Source organism: Wyeomyia smithii, chromosome 3 (assembly GCF_029784165.1).
Source record: "Wyeomyia smithii strain HCP4-BCI-WySm-NY-G18 chromosome 3, ASM2978416v1, whole genome shotgun sequence".
Classification (NCBI taxonomy): domain Eukaryota; kingdom Metazoa; phylum Arthropoda; class Insecta; order Diptera; family Culicidae; genus Wyeomyia; species Wyeomyia smithii.
The window spans coordinates 107,795,504-107,811,669 of NC_073696.1; the positions used below are offsets into that span (position 1 = coordinate 107,795,504).

Genomic DNA, 16,166 nt, shown 5'->3' on the forward strand with positions numbered 1-16,166 from the left:
ATAAATAATTGAGCAAAAAGAGCGAAAAATTCTGTTTTTCTTAAAAAAAAAGTATAACTCAACCAAATGTAAGCCGATTTGCATAAAACAATTTTTATTTTATTCATAAATAAATATAGTTGGTGTATTTGTAGTACTTTTCTTACTAAATAAGTGTCAAATTTCGAGTATAGTTGAAAAATTTCTCGAACAAGTACGTTTACGTCGCAGAATTAGCTGCAATTCAGTACACCCTAGGGATTATCGAAAAAATGCCCACGGACCATTATTTCATCTTTACGGACAGTCTCAGTTCCATTGAGGCTCTCCGATCGATGAAAGATGTTAAGCACTCTCCGTATTTCCTGGGGAAAATACGGGAACATCTGAGTGCTTTATCCGAAAAATCTACTCAGATTACCTTAGCGTGGGTCCCTTCTCACTGTTCGATACCGGGTAATGAGAAAGCGGACTCTTTGGCTAAGGTGGGCGCAACAAACGGTGATATTCATGAAAGACCAATTGCCTTTAATGAATTTTTCGCAATTGTACGTCAGAATACGATCATCAGTTTGTAAAATTCTTGGACCAAGGGGGAACTGGGAAGGTGGTTACATTCCATAATCCCCAAGGTATCGACGAACCCGTGGTTCAAGGGGTTGGATGTAGGTCGGGATTTCATTTGCGTGATGTCCCGGCTTATGTCCAATCACTATAGATTTGACGCGCATCTCCGTCGTGTTGGGCTCGGGGAGAGTGGTATCTGTGCCTGTGGTGAAGGTTATCACGAAATAGAGCACGTTGTTTGGTCATGCCCTGTACACCGTGACGCCAGGTCTAGATTAATAGCTTCCCTGCAGGCCGAAGGTAGGCAGCCGGCTGTTCCTGTTCGTGATGTCTTGGCGAGCCGTGACCTATCCTACATGTCCCTTATATACGTTTTCCTGAAATCCATCCACGCCCCAGTTTAGTCCTATCCCCTTCCGCCTACATCCAACCAAACGACAAGAACACGTTAAGACCCCGGATCCGGAAACAGCAATCAGACCTGCACGATACTCTCAAGGCCCGATGGAAACAACCCAATATGCCAGTCCGTAATACCTTGGCCCAGCAGCGGAACAAATTTAATATGCTGCAATGAAAACCATCAAACAGCAAACCTGTGCTTTAATGCAAAATATTCTAGCTTTAAGTTAGATTTAGATTCAGCTCGTAGTCGGCAGCGAGGATAAAAAATTTGCTTTTAGTTATTAAGATACTTTAGAAAGTAAGCTACCAGATATAATTGGCGCCGTTAAACATTGAATTGTATTTGTGCCGTGTCAAATAAACTATAGATGAAGAAAAAAAAAGTATAAAAACAGATATTGGCTCAAATACATCAACATATTCGAGTAAAGTTAGTAAAAAACAATATCGCACGCTTAGCCTTGGGGCTAACAGCGGTCTCGATCAACTAGATTTGTTGAGAGATTTCGTTATCGATATTGTTTTTTGGCACATTTTGCATGTGTAGGATAAGTACAACGATACACCGTGCCCCAGTGCTGAGTCGAGAAAATTTACAGCTCGAAAAGATCCTCGACTCGATCGGGAATCGAACCCGATATCACAACCGTGTGGGAGAGCTAGCCGACCGACATCGCTAACCACAGAGCCACAGAGCCACGGGGACCACAAGTAGTAGAAAAGTTAGTACTACTATGTATAAATTTTTAAAAACTTTTCAATTATCTTTCCAATTATAAAAAAAGCTGAAACATACAAAATCGGTTCAGAAATGACAGAGTTAGAAAAAGTCAAAAAAATGTATGCGCTGAGGTGGTAAAGTGGTGTTATAACATTAGTTTCAAATTTCAGGAGTGTTTGGAAACATTCTAGTATGAGCGAAAGTAACACTGAACAATGCCTGCAACCAACACTAAGTCACATCAGAAGTTTTAAATCGCTGTAGCATCGTGTAATTTTTGTCAAAATTTGTTCTTTTACATTTTGTTTTGAATCTCAATGTTTATTTTGTTCGGGGCATACGGATGGCATAACAAACTTCGCACCTCAATATCAACTGCAAAGTAACGATTTTCTCGTGAATAGATTTTAAATGGTTTTGTTCTTAAAAAGTATTTCTGACGTTACGTAAATTAAAAGTGTTGAAAATATAATCACGTTTAAAATCAGATTTTTTGTTATTGATTTCGCAGCGAACGCTTCATAATTGTAGTAAGCTCAAATAGAACGTTGTTGTAGGTTTTTTCACTGTTTTTTTTTCAAAAGGAATCAAAAGAATGAAACAATTGTGTTTTTAATGTTGTTGAAAGAATTAAATATTAAGTCATAGCAAAACTTTAGGCAAATGCCCAGAATTAAGCAATGTAATACGATTTCTTTGAAAAAGGTTTTATTGAAAAATTGGGAAATAAACACTTAATTCTAAATTAGTTTAAGAGGTATTAAGTTTTCCCTTGAAAATTTACTTGTAGAAACATGACGTTATTTCAAAACATTTGATGAAATGTTTAGGATAGGAATTTAGTGTAATATGATTCGTTATTCGTAATATACGATAAGTTATTCGTGGTTCTCCAACAACAATAATTGATTCATAGAAACGTATAATAAATATAACACAATCCCATCATTAACAACAAAAAGATTAGATTAGAAGATTAGAATAACAAAGGCATTTAGATTTTATTTCGGGGTTACATACATTAGGTAATATCGAAATTTTATTACAACTTGAACAACAAATCATAAGTAAAATCAAATGTACAGTGGCAAGTTTTGAATTATTTGATAGATATTTTAAAATATAATTACCGTACACAGTGGTCGATTTTGAATTATTTGACAGTAGTTTGAAAGTAAGAAATATGATTCCCAGTAATCCATTAAATCCATAGACCTATTTACGTACGAGTGTGTTAGTTCCAAGCGTTGAGGAAAACGTAAACAAGTCGCTGTTTGTTTGCTACGTTTTGAGCAGCTGTAAAAATATTCACTCATTATATGTTTTAAATTCGGTTCTGAATATACTTTTCATATCTGGCTAGGAATCAAAAGAAGCTGGTGAACGTAGTGCGGCAAAAAGTGATAAAGAGTTGAATCATCGCGATGCGATTTACAGTACGTAGGAAACAAAAGCAACTTTACACATCTCTGATGACAAATCCATGCTGAACATTTTGGGGTATAATATACTTTGAAGGGTTAGAAAAAAAAAGCAACGTGTGATACAGTGTAACCCAACCTCAATGAAAACAAAGAACTCAAAAGCCGTGAGTACCAGAAATCGAAACGTTTCGTTTACAAAATTTTTACGAAATGTTTGTACACAAACTTTTGCACAGGCACATGGGATCATATGAATCTATGTAATTTTTTACTTCGATTTCGCTGGGTATTGCCGTTTGGATGATACGATATGTTTTACACAGCACTAGAATTGAATGGAGAGGCCCACTTACCTCGAAAAGCGTGATGAACCACTTCGGGAACTCATCAGCACTTTTAACGTCGGCTGCTAAAATGATTTCCAGTATTTCTTCAGCCATTTGAGAAAAAAATCACTGTTATTCAAAGAGAATTCACTAAAGCACTGGTTAACAACTGAATTGAGCAAGTAACATCTAAATTACTCTTCTGCCTTGTAAGCCACTACACATCACTTCGCCACATCAACAGATTATCAAACTGCACTAATTTTTTCATACAGAAATCCGATCTTCAGCATAGATTTTTAACACTACCGAACTAAAAAACACAGGCAACTCGGATAGGCACTAAACAAAAAACATTATTCTAATTAAAAACCGGCACTAAATCGAAGAAAAACATTTGCGAAACGAACTCCTCGGAAAATTCGCACTATGTACGGGAATGGCAATACAGGAACAGCAAACATCGCTTCACTTCGCCGATGGTGGTTTGACAGCTGATTAAGCGCTCATTCTTTGTACGGTAACTGTGTTGGTGTATGCCGTTTTCCTGCAATGCCAGTGCCGTACACTCACACTTGTGGACACAGTGAGTGCCGTGTTGAGCTAGTTAAGCGCGCGAAACGTGTGAGTGACTCAAAACCGGATTATTATAACGCACGTGTTTTATCGAACACGTGTGTTATTGAACGATTATTCTATGGTTAACATCATAACTTTGGAATTAATTTGAAAATCGTTCCATAATATTATTTGTTGTATTTTATCCGATAAATCAAAATAAACCTTAAACTTAACTTTCTTACAATTGCATTGATATACATAGCTTTTGCAATTGTTTTCGATTGTTCAATATATGATACGAGTATACGAATTGTTGTGATAATTATAATTGTTTTGGCCTTCTCGAGACTGGAAGTATTTATTCATCAAGATTCCATTAGAACTCATCAATAATGGTACAATTTGCGGATCTTTTTCGGATCTAGAGAAAAGTCCTTCTAAAACTATTGATTTTATTGCTTATGCCATATCAGTTATCTTCTTTCTGCTTCCGTATAAAAACGTAATATCGACATGGTTATGCTTGAGTTTACACAATACGATGACCACCAGGGGCCTGATAAAGGATAGAGAGTAGTGCAGGCAGGTGAAAATTAATCCCGTTTGCCTGTCAAGCGTGGGATACTTATACCTAAGGATCGGTTTAGATAGAACCTCAAACAGCAGGGACCCGTATAGTTTTTGTATCGAAAATATCGCGTAGGTAAGCGATAGAAAAATGGCAACCTTCAAAATGAACGACACGTTTTCATCGATTTCGTTTGGCTGTACAAATCTACGACCCTGGTAGAACTTATAAATAATCATAACGGTGGTCACTAGCAGCGTCACGGTCGGGATGGCGATTCGAATGACGATGATCAGCCACTGGATGATGTAGTGATTGGTGCGATCGTTGATGAGAATTGTACAGAACCGGCTATCTTCATTCGCACTGGTAACATCCGAAAATAGAAATAACGGCAATGATTCCGACATGGCGATAAACCATATCAGCATCACTGGCAGAAGAACAGAAATGTTGGTTTTGCGGTGGCGATAGTCGATAGTCAGCGATCGCTTGTGGATGATATTCTCCGTTGCCACCTCGTAGTTATGTTCTTCGGTTATCATGTAGTCCGAGTTGCTTTCGCTGCTTTCGCTGCTTTCCTGATACGAACTGGTCAGATCCTCGCATGTCGTCGATATTTGTTGGGCCAGGTTGTACGTTGAAATCGAGTGGAAATTAAGGCCAATAATGAAGTACACAATGGCGATATTGGTGAACGACTCGAAACCGATGTAGAATGTGCAGTGCTCCAAATCGAAGATCCACCGCTGGTGCACAATATAGAACAGCTCCCAGATGCTGATCAGAAGACTGCAGATGTCCAGAATGGCAATTTGAAGAACAAAGTATAAGGAACCTGAAAAATGAAAGGATCATTAACAAATTTTTAAGAGTGATATAAATTGATATCAGAAGTTTTATCTGTACTAATTATTCGGAATTTCTGAGAGATTTTCAACTCAGGCAACCATAAACCACTGTCATTTAATGACAGTGTAATAAAATGCATTTCTTGACATCTAAATCATGAAATAACAACTAAGTTTATTTTGAATATGCGGTTGCCTAATTTTGTGGGCAGTGGCGTAGCGTGACCGGATGACACCCGGGGCGAAGAATTTGGGTGTTACCCCTTTCCCCTGGGTGTCACCCCCACCAGGTTACAATGAAATCATTTTGTTATCAAGAAGTCTAAGGGTTCGCACGTTTGTTTTCAATTGCACTTAATCTACCTATTTTTGAAAAATTGGTTGAGATTATACTCTTAAAAGCAAATTTATATAATTTTCGAGGATCCCTCTACCTAATTGATAATTAATCTTACGAATGTCACCCTTTTGAAGGTGACACGTATTGTAATTTTTCCCAAGGGTGTCATTCCCTAGAGGGTGACACCCGGGGCGGATCGCCCCCGCCACCCCCACCAAGCTACGCCAGTGTTTGTGGGAAATTATTCCTCTATTCATCTTATTTCTCCAATCCATATGAAATCCTATTTTCTCTGTTTTCTGATAGTTGATTGAAAGTCTAGATTTATTAGGACGGTTTTGTTCTGCTGAAACTGGCTGAAACTTGAGTGTTTGTGATGTGTTGTATTACTGTTCAGTCAGTAAGGTTGAAAAAATACTTGAGAGCACTAATACTGCATTTTTTGCATTGTGTATCTAAATCATCAATAATTCAGTAACTTTGTTAGTGTCCAACCTTTCTCTGAATTCTAAACATTACACTGGTAAACAGAGGTTAGAGCTCGAACGGGAAAAATGAAGGATATAGCTTTTTAACCCTTCCTGTAAATTTTGGGTACTCCAATATTAATATAATACTAAATGTGCAAATTTGTCTGTGAAACTCAGATTTAGGGCTTTTTTTTCAATTTGCCGCCGTGTAAAGGTTTCTTCAGATTTTTAAGTTTACATAAATTTTTCGTAGACTTTCTGAAAATGTGTATACAAGAGTGTATGTGTGGCAAATTTCACGTAGTTGCAAAAGAAATTAAATTTTACATCTCACTACCTTGTGAAACGAATCTTATTACTCGATCATCATGAAACGTACAGTTCAAAATTGTTACCAAACGACTTGGTTTTATCGAAACTCGAGTAATAATAACGTAGGGAGTATTCTGAAAAGAGATTACTTGGAAATAAACATCGGAAAAGCCTTTCAAAAAATCGGCATACTTTCGAAACTGATGCAAGCACCAAGGAACAGAAATATTGTGTTTCAGAGAAGATTTAAAATTTCACTGCGTAAACGGATTTCATCATATTGATTGTTTTCCGAATAAACCCCGGTCAAGAAAAACGCAATCATTTTTCCACAAAAATCTCAGATGACATTAACGGTGCAACTGCAAATTTTTTGTCACATGAAACAGAAGTTGGTTGAAAGATTTATTAAATTTAAAATAAAACCTGGTCCAAACCGTAAATACAGAAAGCGGAAGTTTAATAATCGAAGTACGTTGACATGATTATTACTGAAAGGTTATAAAATTTATTATTTTACGTTAAAAATAAATCAAAATATTGTGTAAAACCACAATGAATACAAAAAATGTTTGCGTTGAATATTTTTTCAATCAACGCGATACTTTTCAGTTATTACCAGGGGAGTATAGACGTCAAAATTTTGTCTACCGATCATGAATTCATCATGGTGTCGAAATTTCATTTAGAATTCTTAAACAAAATATCTTATTCATTGAAAGTGCACATTGTATTGAAAACAAACGTTGAGTCTTGATTTTTCACATCTATAAACGTATTTTTTCGAGAATAAGTTAATGAACAATCATGGGACGTTGACTCTATTCCAACTGTTTTAGGGCAAACCAACCAAAAAGTGGGTACCAGAATCGCTGGAACCAGAATCAATGAGTGGGAGATGAAAAATGTATGGAGTTTGACAGCCACAAGAGCCCCCTGGTTATTACAATACTTATTACTTAAAGATGCTTTGTTCATCAGGTTCAAATTGACAGCTCATGCTGGTTCATGTTGACACTAATGTCGTTTTCGTTTTCGCGGTGTACTACACTCAAATGACACTCAAATGACACTTTTGACACCGAAAATGTTTTAAGAATTGGGATTTCGGCTTAGCAGTCATTCATCTCAGAATTTAGAACGAAGTTATTGTCATTCGTCCCAACGTTTCAGCACTTATTGGTGCCTTCATCAGGGGAAACTGTTCAAAGGAGTAATTTATTAATAACTTTGCATTTTACAAAACTTTTTCCCTCGACTTACAATGATGATTATCGGACTACGTCAGGTGGTTGCATTTAAAGTTCACTAGTCACTAATTTAAATTTTTTTTTCTATCATTGGACAATCTAAACAAACTGAAACAACATGAAAAAACTAGCCTAAACATCGAAATACACTTTAATGCTTACGTTTATAAGTTTGGTGGTGGGAGGAATTTATTTTCACTGTCGGAGTAGTGTGGCGGTTTCAACTTGTGTTTCTGTTCAGTTAACTGTTATACCATCTTCATTTAGGCTTTTAAGTTTGTGTAAGATCCCCGCGTATGCTGTGTTGAGGTTGTTCACATCAATACGGCGGTTCACTATGTGTGGTGTACAGTAGATGTGACACATTTCTAAAAATGGTAGTGAAGCTGTGTGTTTCGATCTATCTATTATGCATGTATTCTCTAAGTCGAACCTGTGTTCTGTGTCGATGCAATGCTCAATGAGAGCGGTTTTCTCTCTTAGCTCGGATAACTGGTAGTTTGTCTGTGTGTCCGCACTTAGTATCTGGTTGAGTTTGTTTACGTTCGATGCATGCCCGTAGAGTCTGGTTTTTAATTTGTTTGAAGTCATTCCAATGTAGCTGCTGTTACAGCCGCTGCACGGAATTTTATAAATAATGTTGCTGTTTTCGTTTTTATTTGTAGGATCCTTTACTTGACTGTGGAAGCTGTTCACAGTTTTGTTCAATTTTGTGGCGATGCAGATGTGCGGATAATCCTTTTTGAATAGTTTAATGAGACGATCACTTAGTTTGGGGATGTAAAGGAGTGATCTGTAAGCAATGTCTGTGCTGGGTGTTATGCTGGTTGTGCTTGCTAAGGTGACCATATCCTGAAGGTTGTTTGCCGTGGATGGTGTATTGCTGGCTTGATGTGGTTGCTGAGAGGACGGCGGTGGGGCTGTTGGCTGTGGAGCTGTTGTGGGTGGAGGTGCTGGTGGTGGCAGTGTGATAGCTGAAGGATGGACAACTTCTTGTTGCCTAGAATGGTACAGGTTGATGAGCCGAGACACCAGGGTTCGTGGGTAGCTATTAGCCTGTAGGTGTTTGTGAATGATGGTGTTAACGTTTGTCGCCTCTGGATTAGATATTAAAGAGGTAACGCGGTGAATAAAATTGTTGGCTACAATAATTTTGTGTTTGTATTGATGGTAAGAATGGAAATTTAGCATTCTCCCAGATGAGATAGGTTTGCTATACCATTCGGTGAAAAGTGATTGATCGTCCTGTCGATTTATCAGCAAGTCCAGAAATGGTAGGTTGCGGTCTTGTTCTATTTCAATGGTGAACTGAATTCGGTCCTCCTGGCTGTTAAAGGTGTCTAGTACGGTGTCGATGGAATCTTTTGGTATGATGAGAAACAGATCGTCTACATATTTGCGTAGAATAGGGACTTCAAAGGGAAGGTGGCTTAATGCACTATGGATGATTGATTCGAGTACTATATCGGCTAATATTGGGGACAAAGGAGAGCCCATAGCTGTTCCGTATGTCTGGTAATAAAATTTGTTGTCGTATCGAAAATAACTTGCCTCCATACAAAATTCTACTATTTCCAAAAACAGCTCAAGGTGGATCTCGGTATTTATTTCGTGCCAGCGATCGGTGATGGTCTTGGTTACCAGTTTTCTCGGTACGTTCGTGAACAAAGAAACAACGTCGAGTGATACCATGATGTGATCTTCGGGGAGACTGAATGATTTTAGCTCATCGCATAATTTAAAGGAGCTAGCTGTGTTGAAAGTGCTGGTGAGGTGGGTGTTCAGTATGTTAGCCACAAATTTACATAGATTGTAGGTCGGAGCGGAGTAGTTAGGCACAACAGGACGTAAAGGGAGATTTGTCTTATGCGCTTTCGGTTGTCCATAAATTCTGGGACAAACAGCATTATAGGTTTTTAACCATTTGGCGGTCTTGGAGTCTATGAGTTTCAAGTTGAGTAGGGTGAGAACAGAAAACTGGCGAATATGCTTAGTAGGAAACTGTTTCTGAAAAAGTGTAAGAATAACGGTGTTTTTCCTCACCACATCACTCGAAGCTTCAAATGTGTACATCAAATGCTAGCCGAAAATGGACCTTACTTGAACAAAATAAACACGATCATCATAAAATTCAAAAAAGCTGTACTCAACGTGGAAATACGACAAACATATCATCTAATCAACACTCTTTCCCGATCCATTCACAACCTACAAGAAGTCATCACGTTAATAGTAGGAGACAGCCTTGCTACAGCTTATCTGGACACCCAGTCAACCGCATTCCGCAACAATTTAAACAACAGAAATAAATCTACCACCAACAAACTACAAAACATTATTCAATGTATGAACTCTCTGTCAACCATACAGACCAACGAGAAAGCTATAACGAACGCGACCAACGTACAAGTGCCTCCAGAGACCACTGCATTACTGAGTCTCGGCAAAAGGTCGCGTTACCTGTCACCCATCTCTCACAGGTCCCTCTGTTCCATGTCTTGTCCGATTTGGAAACCATCATTCAGTCGCACCAAGACAAACGGATACAGGATAGTAACCGGTGCAGAGCTACCAAAATTATTCTCAACTACATCCATGGTTTTGGATCACTGGTTGATGCATTGGAACCAATAGGCAGATGGTGTACTGAAGCACAGAAGACAACAGCTAAGTTTCTGAAAGCTCATCCCGAAATCCTGGTTCTGTCCTCTGACAAGGGTAATCGCACTGTCATTATGTACGCTAAGGAATACCATGAGAAAATACGCGCCCTTGTCGATGACCAAGCAACATACCGCAACGTGCCCAGAGACCCCACAGAAAAAATCCAAAGGAAAAACAACAATTTTGTAACCACCCTACTCAACTTGAAACTCATAGACTCCAAGACCGCCAAATGGTTAAAAACCTATAATGCTGTTTGTCCCAGAATTTATGGACAACCGAAAGCGCATAAGACAAATCTCCCTTTACGTCCTGTTGTGCCTAACTACTCCGCTCCGACCTACAAGCTATGTAAATTTATGGCTAACATACTGAACACCCACCTCACCAGCACTTTCAACACAGCTAGCTCCTTTAAATTATGCGATGAGCTAAAATCATTCAGTCTCCCCGAAGATCACATCATGGTATCACTCGACGTTGTTTCTCTGTTCACGAACGTACCGAGAAAACTGGTAACCAAGACCATCACCGATCGCTGGCACGAAATAAATACCGAGATCCACCTTGAGCTGTTTTTGGAAATAGTAGAATTTTGTATGGAGGCAAGTTATTTTCGATACGACAACAAATTTTATTACCAGACATACGGAACAGCTATGGGCTCTCCTTTGTCCCCAATATTAGCCGATATAGTACTCGAATCAATCATCCATAGTGCATTAAGCCACCTTCCCTTTGAAGTCCCTATTCTACGCAAATATGTAGACGATCTGTTTCTCATCATCCCAAAAGATTCCATCGACATCGTACTAGACACCTTTAACAGCCAGGAGGACCGAATTCAGTTCACCATTGAAATAGAACAAGACCGCAAACTACCATTTCTGGACTTGCTGATAAATCGACAGGAGGATCAATCACTTTTCACCGAATGGTATAGCAAACCTATCTCATCTGGGAGAATGCTAAATTTCCATTCTTACCATCAATACAAACACAAAATTAATGTAGCCAACAATTTTATTCACCGCGTTACCTCTTTAACATCTAATCCAGAGGCGACAAACGTAAACACCATTATTCACAAACACCTACAGGCTAATAGCTACCCACGAACCCTGGTGTCTCGGCTCATCAACCTGTACCATTCTAGGCAACAAGAAGTTGTCCATCCTTCAGCTATCACACTGCCACCACCAGCACCTCCACCCACAACAGCTCCACAGCCAACAGTCCCACCGCCGTCCTCTCAGCAACCACATCAAGCCAGCAATGCACCATCCACGGCAAACAACCTTCAGGATATGGTCACCTTAGCAAGCACAACCAGCATAACACCCAGCACAGACATTGCTTACAGATCACTCCTTTACATCCCCAAACTAAGTGATCGTCTCATTAAACTGTTCAAAAAGGATTATCCGCACATCTGCATCGCCACAAAATTGAACAAAACTGTGAACAGCTTCCACAGTCAAGTAAAGGATCCTACAAATAAAAACGAAAACAGCAACATTATTTATAAAATTCCGTGCAGCGGCTGTAACAGCAGCTACATTGGAATGACTTCAAACAAATTAAAAACCAGACTCTACGGACATGCATCGAACGTAAACAAACTCAACCAGATACTAAGTGCGGACACACAGACAAACTACCAGTTATCCGAGCTAAGAGAGAAAACCGCTCTCATTGAGCATTGCATCGACACAGAACACAGGTTCGACTTAGAGAATACATGCATAATAGATAGATCGAAACACACAGCTTCACTACCATTTTTAGAAATGTGTCACATCTACTGTACACCACACATAGTGAACCGCCGTATTGATGTGAACAACCTCAACACAGCATACGCGGGGATCTTACACAAACTTAAAAGCCTAAATGAAGATGGTATAACAGTTAACTGAACAGAAACACAAGTTGAAACCGCCACACTACTCCGACAGTGAAAATAAATTCCTCCCACCACCAAACTTATAAACGTAAGCATTAAAGTGTATTTCGATGTTTAGGCTAGTTTTTTCATAATGTTTCAATTTGTTTAGATTGTCCAATGATAAAAAAAAAAATTTAAAATTAGTGACTAGTGAACTTCAAATGCAACCACCTGACGTAGTCCGATAATCATCATTGTAAGTCGAGGGAAAAAGTTTTGTAAAATGCAAAGTTATTAATAAATTACTCCTTTGAACAGTTTCCCCTGATGAAGGCACCAATAAGTGCTGAAACGTTGGGACGAATGACAATAACTTCGTTCTAAATTCTGAGATGAATGATTGCTAAGCCGAAATCCCAATTCTTGATATCATCTACAGTCGAACTCTTCCACCCGAAAATGTTTTATTTGATTTTTCGTGTTACCCTTTTTCTGTCTCTCCCTACACTTTTTCTGTCACTGATGACACCCGAAAAAAGCAGAGTGTGCTGTAGGAAGTTACCAACACATTCACACGTATGTGTCAAAACTGGTTTGTTTTGGTTTTCGTTCCACGTGGTAAAGTGTCAGGTAAATTTTTTCTCAGCACATTTGCGAGATGGACATATGAAATGGAAACGAGACAAAATGACGAATGCGATTATGACCAAAACAAAACGAATTGACAGCTATCCCATTATTACGCATACCAATGCAATGACACTGAAAATGTTTTATCTGAAGCTGCAAAGTATAGCACGGAAAAAGTGTAGTACACCGCGAAAACGAAAACGACATAACATAGATCTTTTTTCCTTGCAGGGAACAACGAGATGCGATGATTTAAAGTGTGGAGAAAACAAAAGCAACTTTACATGGCATTACACATTTACTAGTGCGCTTAGGTGAAAAGTTACGTATCTCTATGAACTATCGCAGGGAATCTTTCTAATGTTACTTTTTTGACAGATAGCGGTAACATCCCAGCTGGTCTCAAGGTACGATGCTAACCTAACAAGCCAGTCGTCGTAGGTTCGAGTCTCGGCTCGGGAGAGACTGTTAGGGCCAGTAGGATTGCAGCGCTAGTCCCGCAATTGTACTGTACACAAAAACAGTTGGCTGCGAAGTGTGTGTATGAACAGAAAATCGAGTTCCGAATCGGAATGTTGCACTAAGACTTTGCCTTGCTTTTAGGGGTAACTTTGTTTGAGTTTTAGAATTCGTACTATTTCTTGTATAGCAGTCGTGCATAGTTCAATCACACACAGCATTAAAAGAGCATTTTTGTCGCATTTGAAATCGAGAGCAAAATTGCATCATTCGAAGGTAAATAAAGAAACCAATATTTGTCAAACTCGAATGTGTGATGACACCAGAGATGCCAGATTTTTTTGACAAATCTGAATAATACATATAAATGTCTGTATAAGTCTGTATACTGCTGCAAAATACGAATTACCAATATATTATCTGTATCCGATTGTTTTGTTTCATTTCGTGAAGTTATTCGATGAGTCGATGTTAAATTAAACGTTTAAATCAAATACTCAGACGTAAGGGTCTTTTCCGTTTTGGTCAGGATATTTCCGGGCGGTTTAGCGTCGTGGCAGTTTAAAACCACTTACTTCATCAACCAGTTTTCGAAAAAAGTACAATTTTTTAACAAGTAGAGATACATTTTACGCGCAGTAGCTGGCAGCAGTACCTCCAACGGAAGAGCAGCTAGGCGCAGCTACTCTTGAAGATAAGGGAGGGTCGATCAGCCATATGCAGTACTGCTGTAACGGCACTGGGTACAATGGCTTCGAACGGAAGAAACGACTAGTTTGACAACTACATTCGTCAAACAGTTAGTGGAAGAGAAGAATGCAGTACGAGCGAGAATATTATAACACCGAACGTGGGCGAACGTGGTCCGCTGCCGACGTGCACAGAACAGACAAAACTCAGGCGAAGGAGGAACTATACCGTGCAAATGACACACAAAAGTTCTACGAGAAGCTGAACAGTTCTCGCAAAGGATAAATACCACAAGCTGACATGTACAGGGACCTGGACGGCAACCTTCTCACGAACAAGTGGTCGGTGTGCGACCAGACCGAACCAAGCGCCAAAAACATTATTTCGAGTAATTGGCGATCATAGTTTACTCATCCCGTATGCTTCCTGTATGCTGCTGCAGAGAAATTTTGTTATAACACCATTATAAACTGTTTAAATGATTTCGTTTTTTCATGAAAGATAGATTATCAGTTTTAACATCCACTAGTGTTTAAAACTCAATTGTCAAAAAAATGGCGCTTGGTTCGGTCTGGTCGCACGCCGACCAAGTGTGAACAAGGTTGTTGAAAGGTGGACGTGCACTTTAACGACGATCTAGCAGAGGACGACGATGAAGTGACAATAAATCTTGGTGTACGTGCGGATGATGACTTAATTCCAGCCTCTGACTTCCAGGAGCCTAAAGCTGGAGCTGACCGATACAGCATGATATTGAAACAGGGTGGCGAAGCACTAGCTAAGGCGCTACACTGGGTTATTGCCTCGATTTGTGGGAAGGAGATAGGGTATTTTCGGCAGTGATTAAATAGAATCGCAGCGCTTAGAAACAACCTATGAAGTTGTAGCGTCGTGGCAGTTTGAAATCCCTTACTTCATCAACTAGTTTTCGAAAACAGGAAAATTTTTTACAAGCAGAGAATCATTTTGTTACATTTTAATTTTTAATTTCAGACCTGTCCGTCATTTCACCGTAAAAGAACTAATGCTTATATAATTCTGAAGTATTTCAGATTCGTTCCTGGAATGCGATATAACTGAAACTCATTTGAATTGACCGTTATTTTGATCCACGAAAATGATTTTTTTGGTACGTTTGTTGCTTATACTTTTTGCTCCATACTTATTTCACTTCACTTTACTCTATTGGCCGACGGACCATTACCGGTCGAGGGCGGAACGAATTAGAGACGTCAAGCTTCTTCTATCTTGGACAGCCGTTCTCCAGTCACCTCGTACACCAGCAGATCGTGCATCTTCTTCCACCCCGCACATACACCGAGTGCGAGGCGCACATGCGTCGACGGCCTCTTCCTGGTTCTCTGCTGAGGATAGTTTTGGTGGCTCTATTGTCTGGCATTCTGGCTACATGTCCAGCCCACTGAAGCTTGCCACGCTGTATTACCTTCCCTATATCAGCATGTTTGTATACTTGGTACGACTCGTGATTTGTGCCTGCACCACACTCCATCTTCTAATTTACCGCCAAGTATCGATCGTAGGACTTCACGATTAAAAAACTCCGAGCACATGTCGATCAGCTTCCTTCAGCGTCCATGCTTCATGTCCGTAAAGGGCCACCGAGAGTAGTAGCGTCCTATACAACGCTAGTTTTGTGCGAGTTTGCAAACTACGGGACCCTAGCTGGATACACAGTCTGTAGAAGGCCCTGTCTGCAGCTGCAACTCGTCGTTTCACTTCACGGCTTATATCGTTGTAACATGTCACAAGCTTATCAAGATTCAAATCGTTCACCATCTATCTTCATCTCAGCACCAACACCACGGGAACTCCCACACTTCCTGCCAGCAACCATGTACTTTGTTTTGGTAGAGTTTATGCGGAGTCGCAACCTCGCTGCTTTCTTCTTAAAAGGTCTGAAGGCCTCCTCCACGGCCTTACGGTCGATACCAATGATATTAATGTCGTCCGCAAAACCAAGGACCATGTGAGATCCGCGTCAATTCTGCAATCCGAGTTAATAGAAACCGAAATCTGCGCAAAAAATACCGCGTAAATTCC

The 16,166-nt window shown here is 39.5% G+C and overlaps 2 protein-coding genes and 1 long non-coding RNA gene across 4 annotated transcripts in view; 1 reads left to right on the forward strand and 2 right to left on the reverse strand.

Annotated features, from left to right (window-relative positions):
• Positions 1–3,902, reverse strand: part of LOC129730598 (protein disks lost) — a 590,739-nt gene extending 586,837 nt beyond the window's left edge. Inside the window, exon 1 of the mRNA XM_055690050.1 lies at positions 3,450–3,902. Within this exon, the coding sequence (XP_055546025.1) occupies positions 3,450–3,536 (87 nt within the window). The 5' untranslated portion in view covers positions 3,537–3,902. The remainder of the gene's footprint in view (positions 1–3,449) is intronic.
• A 522-nt stretch (positions 3,903–4,424) lies between these two features.
• Positions 4,425–16,166, reverse strand: part of LOC129733293 (uncharacterized) — a 31,909-nt gene continuing 20,167 nt past the window's right edge. For both annotated transcript variants that reach the window (XM_055695063.1, XM_055695062.1), the window contains exon 2: positions 4,425–5,389. In XM_055695063.1, coding sequence (XP_055551038.1) covers positions 4,443–5,389 — 947 coding nt within the window. In that variant the 3' untranslated portion in view covers positions 4,425–4,442. The remainder of the gene's footprint in view (positions 5,390–16,166) is intronic.
• LOC129733295 (uncharacterized) lies at positions 11,894–13,735 on the forward strand. Its single transcript, XR_008729452.1, has 3 exons — positions 11,894–12,161; positions 13,188–13,277; positions 13,335–13,735. It is a non-coding gene; the product is annotated as an uncharacterized LOC129733295 (long non-coding RNA).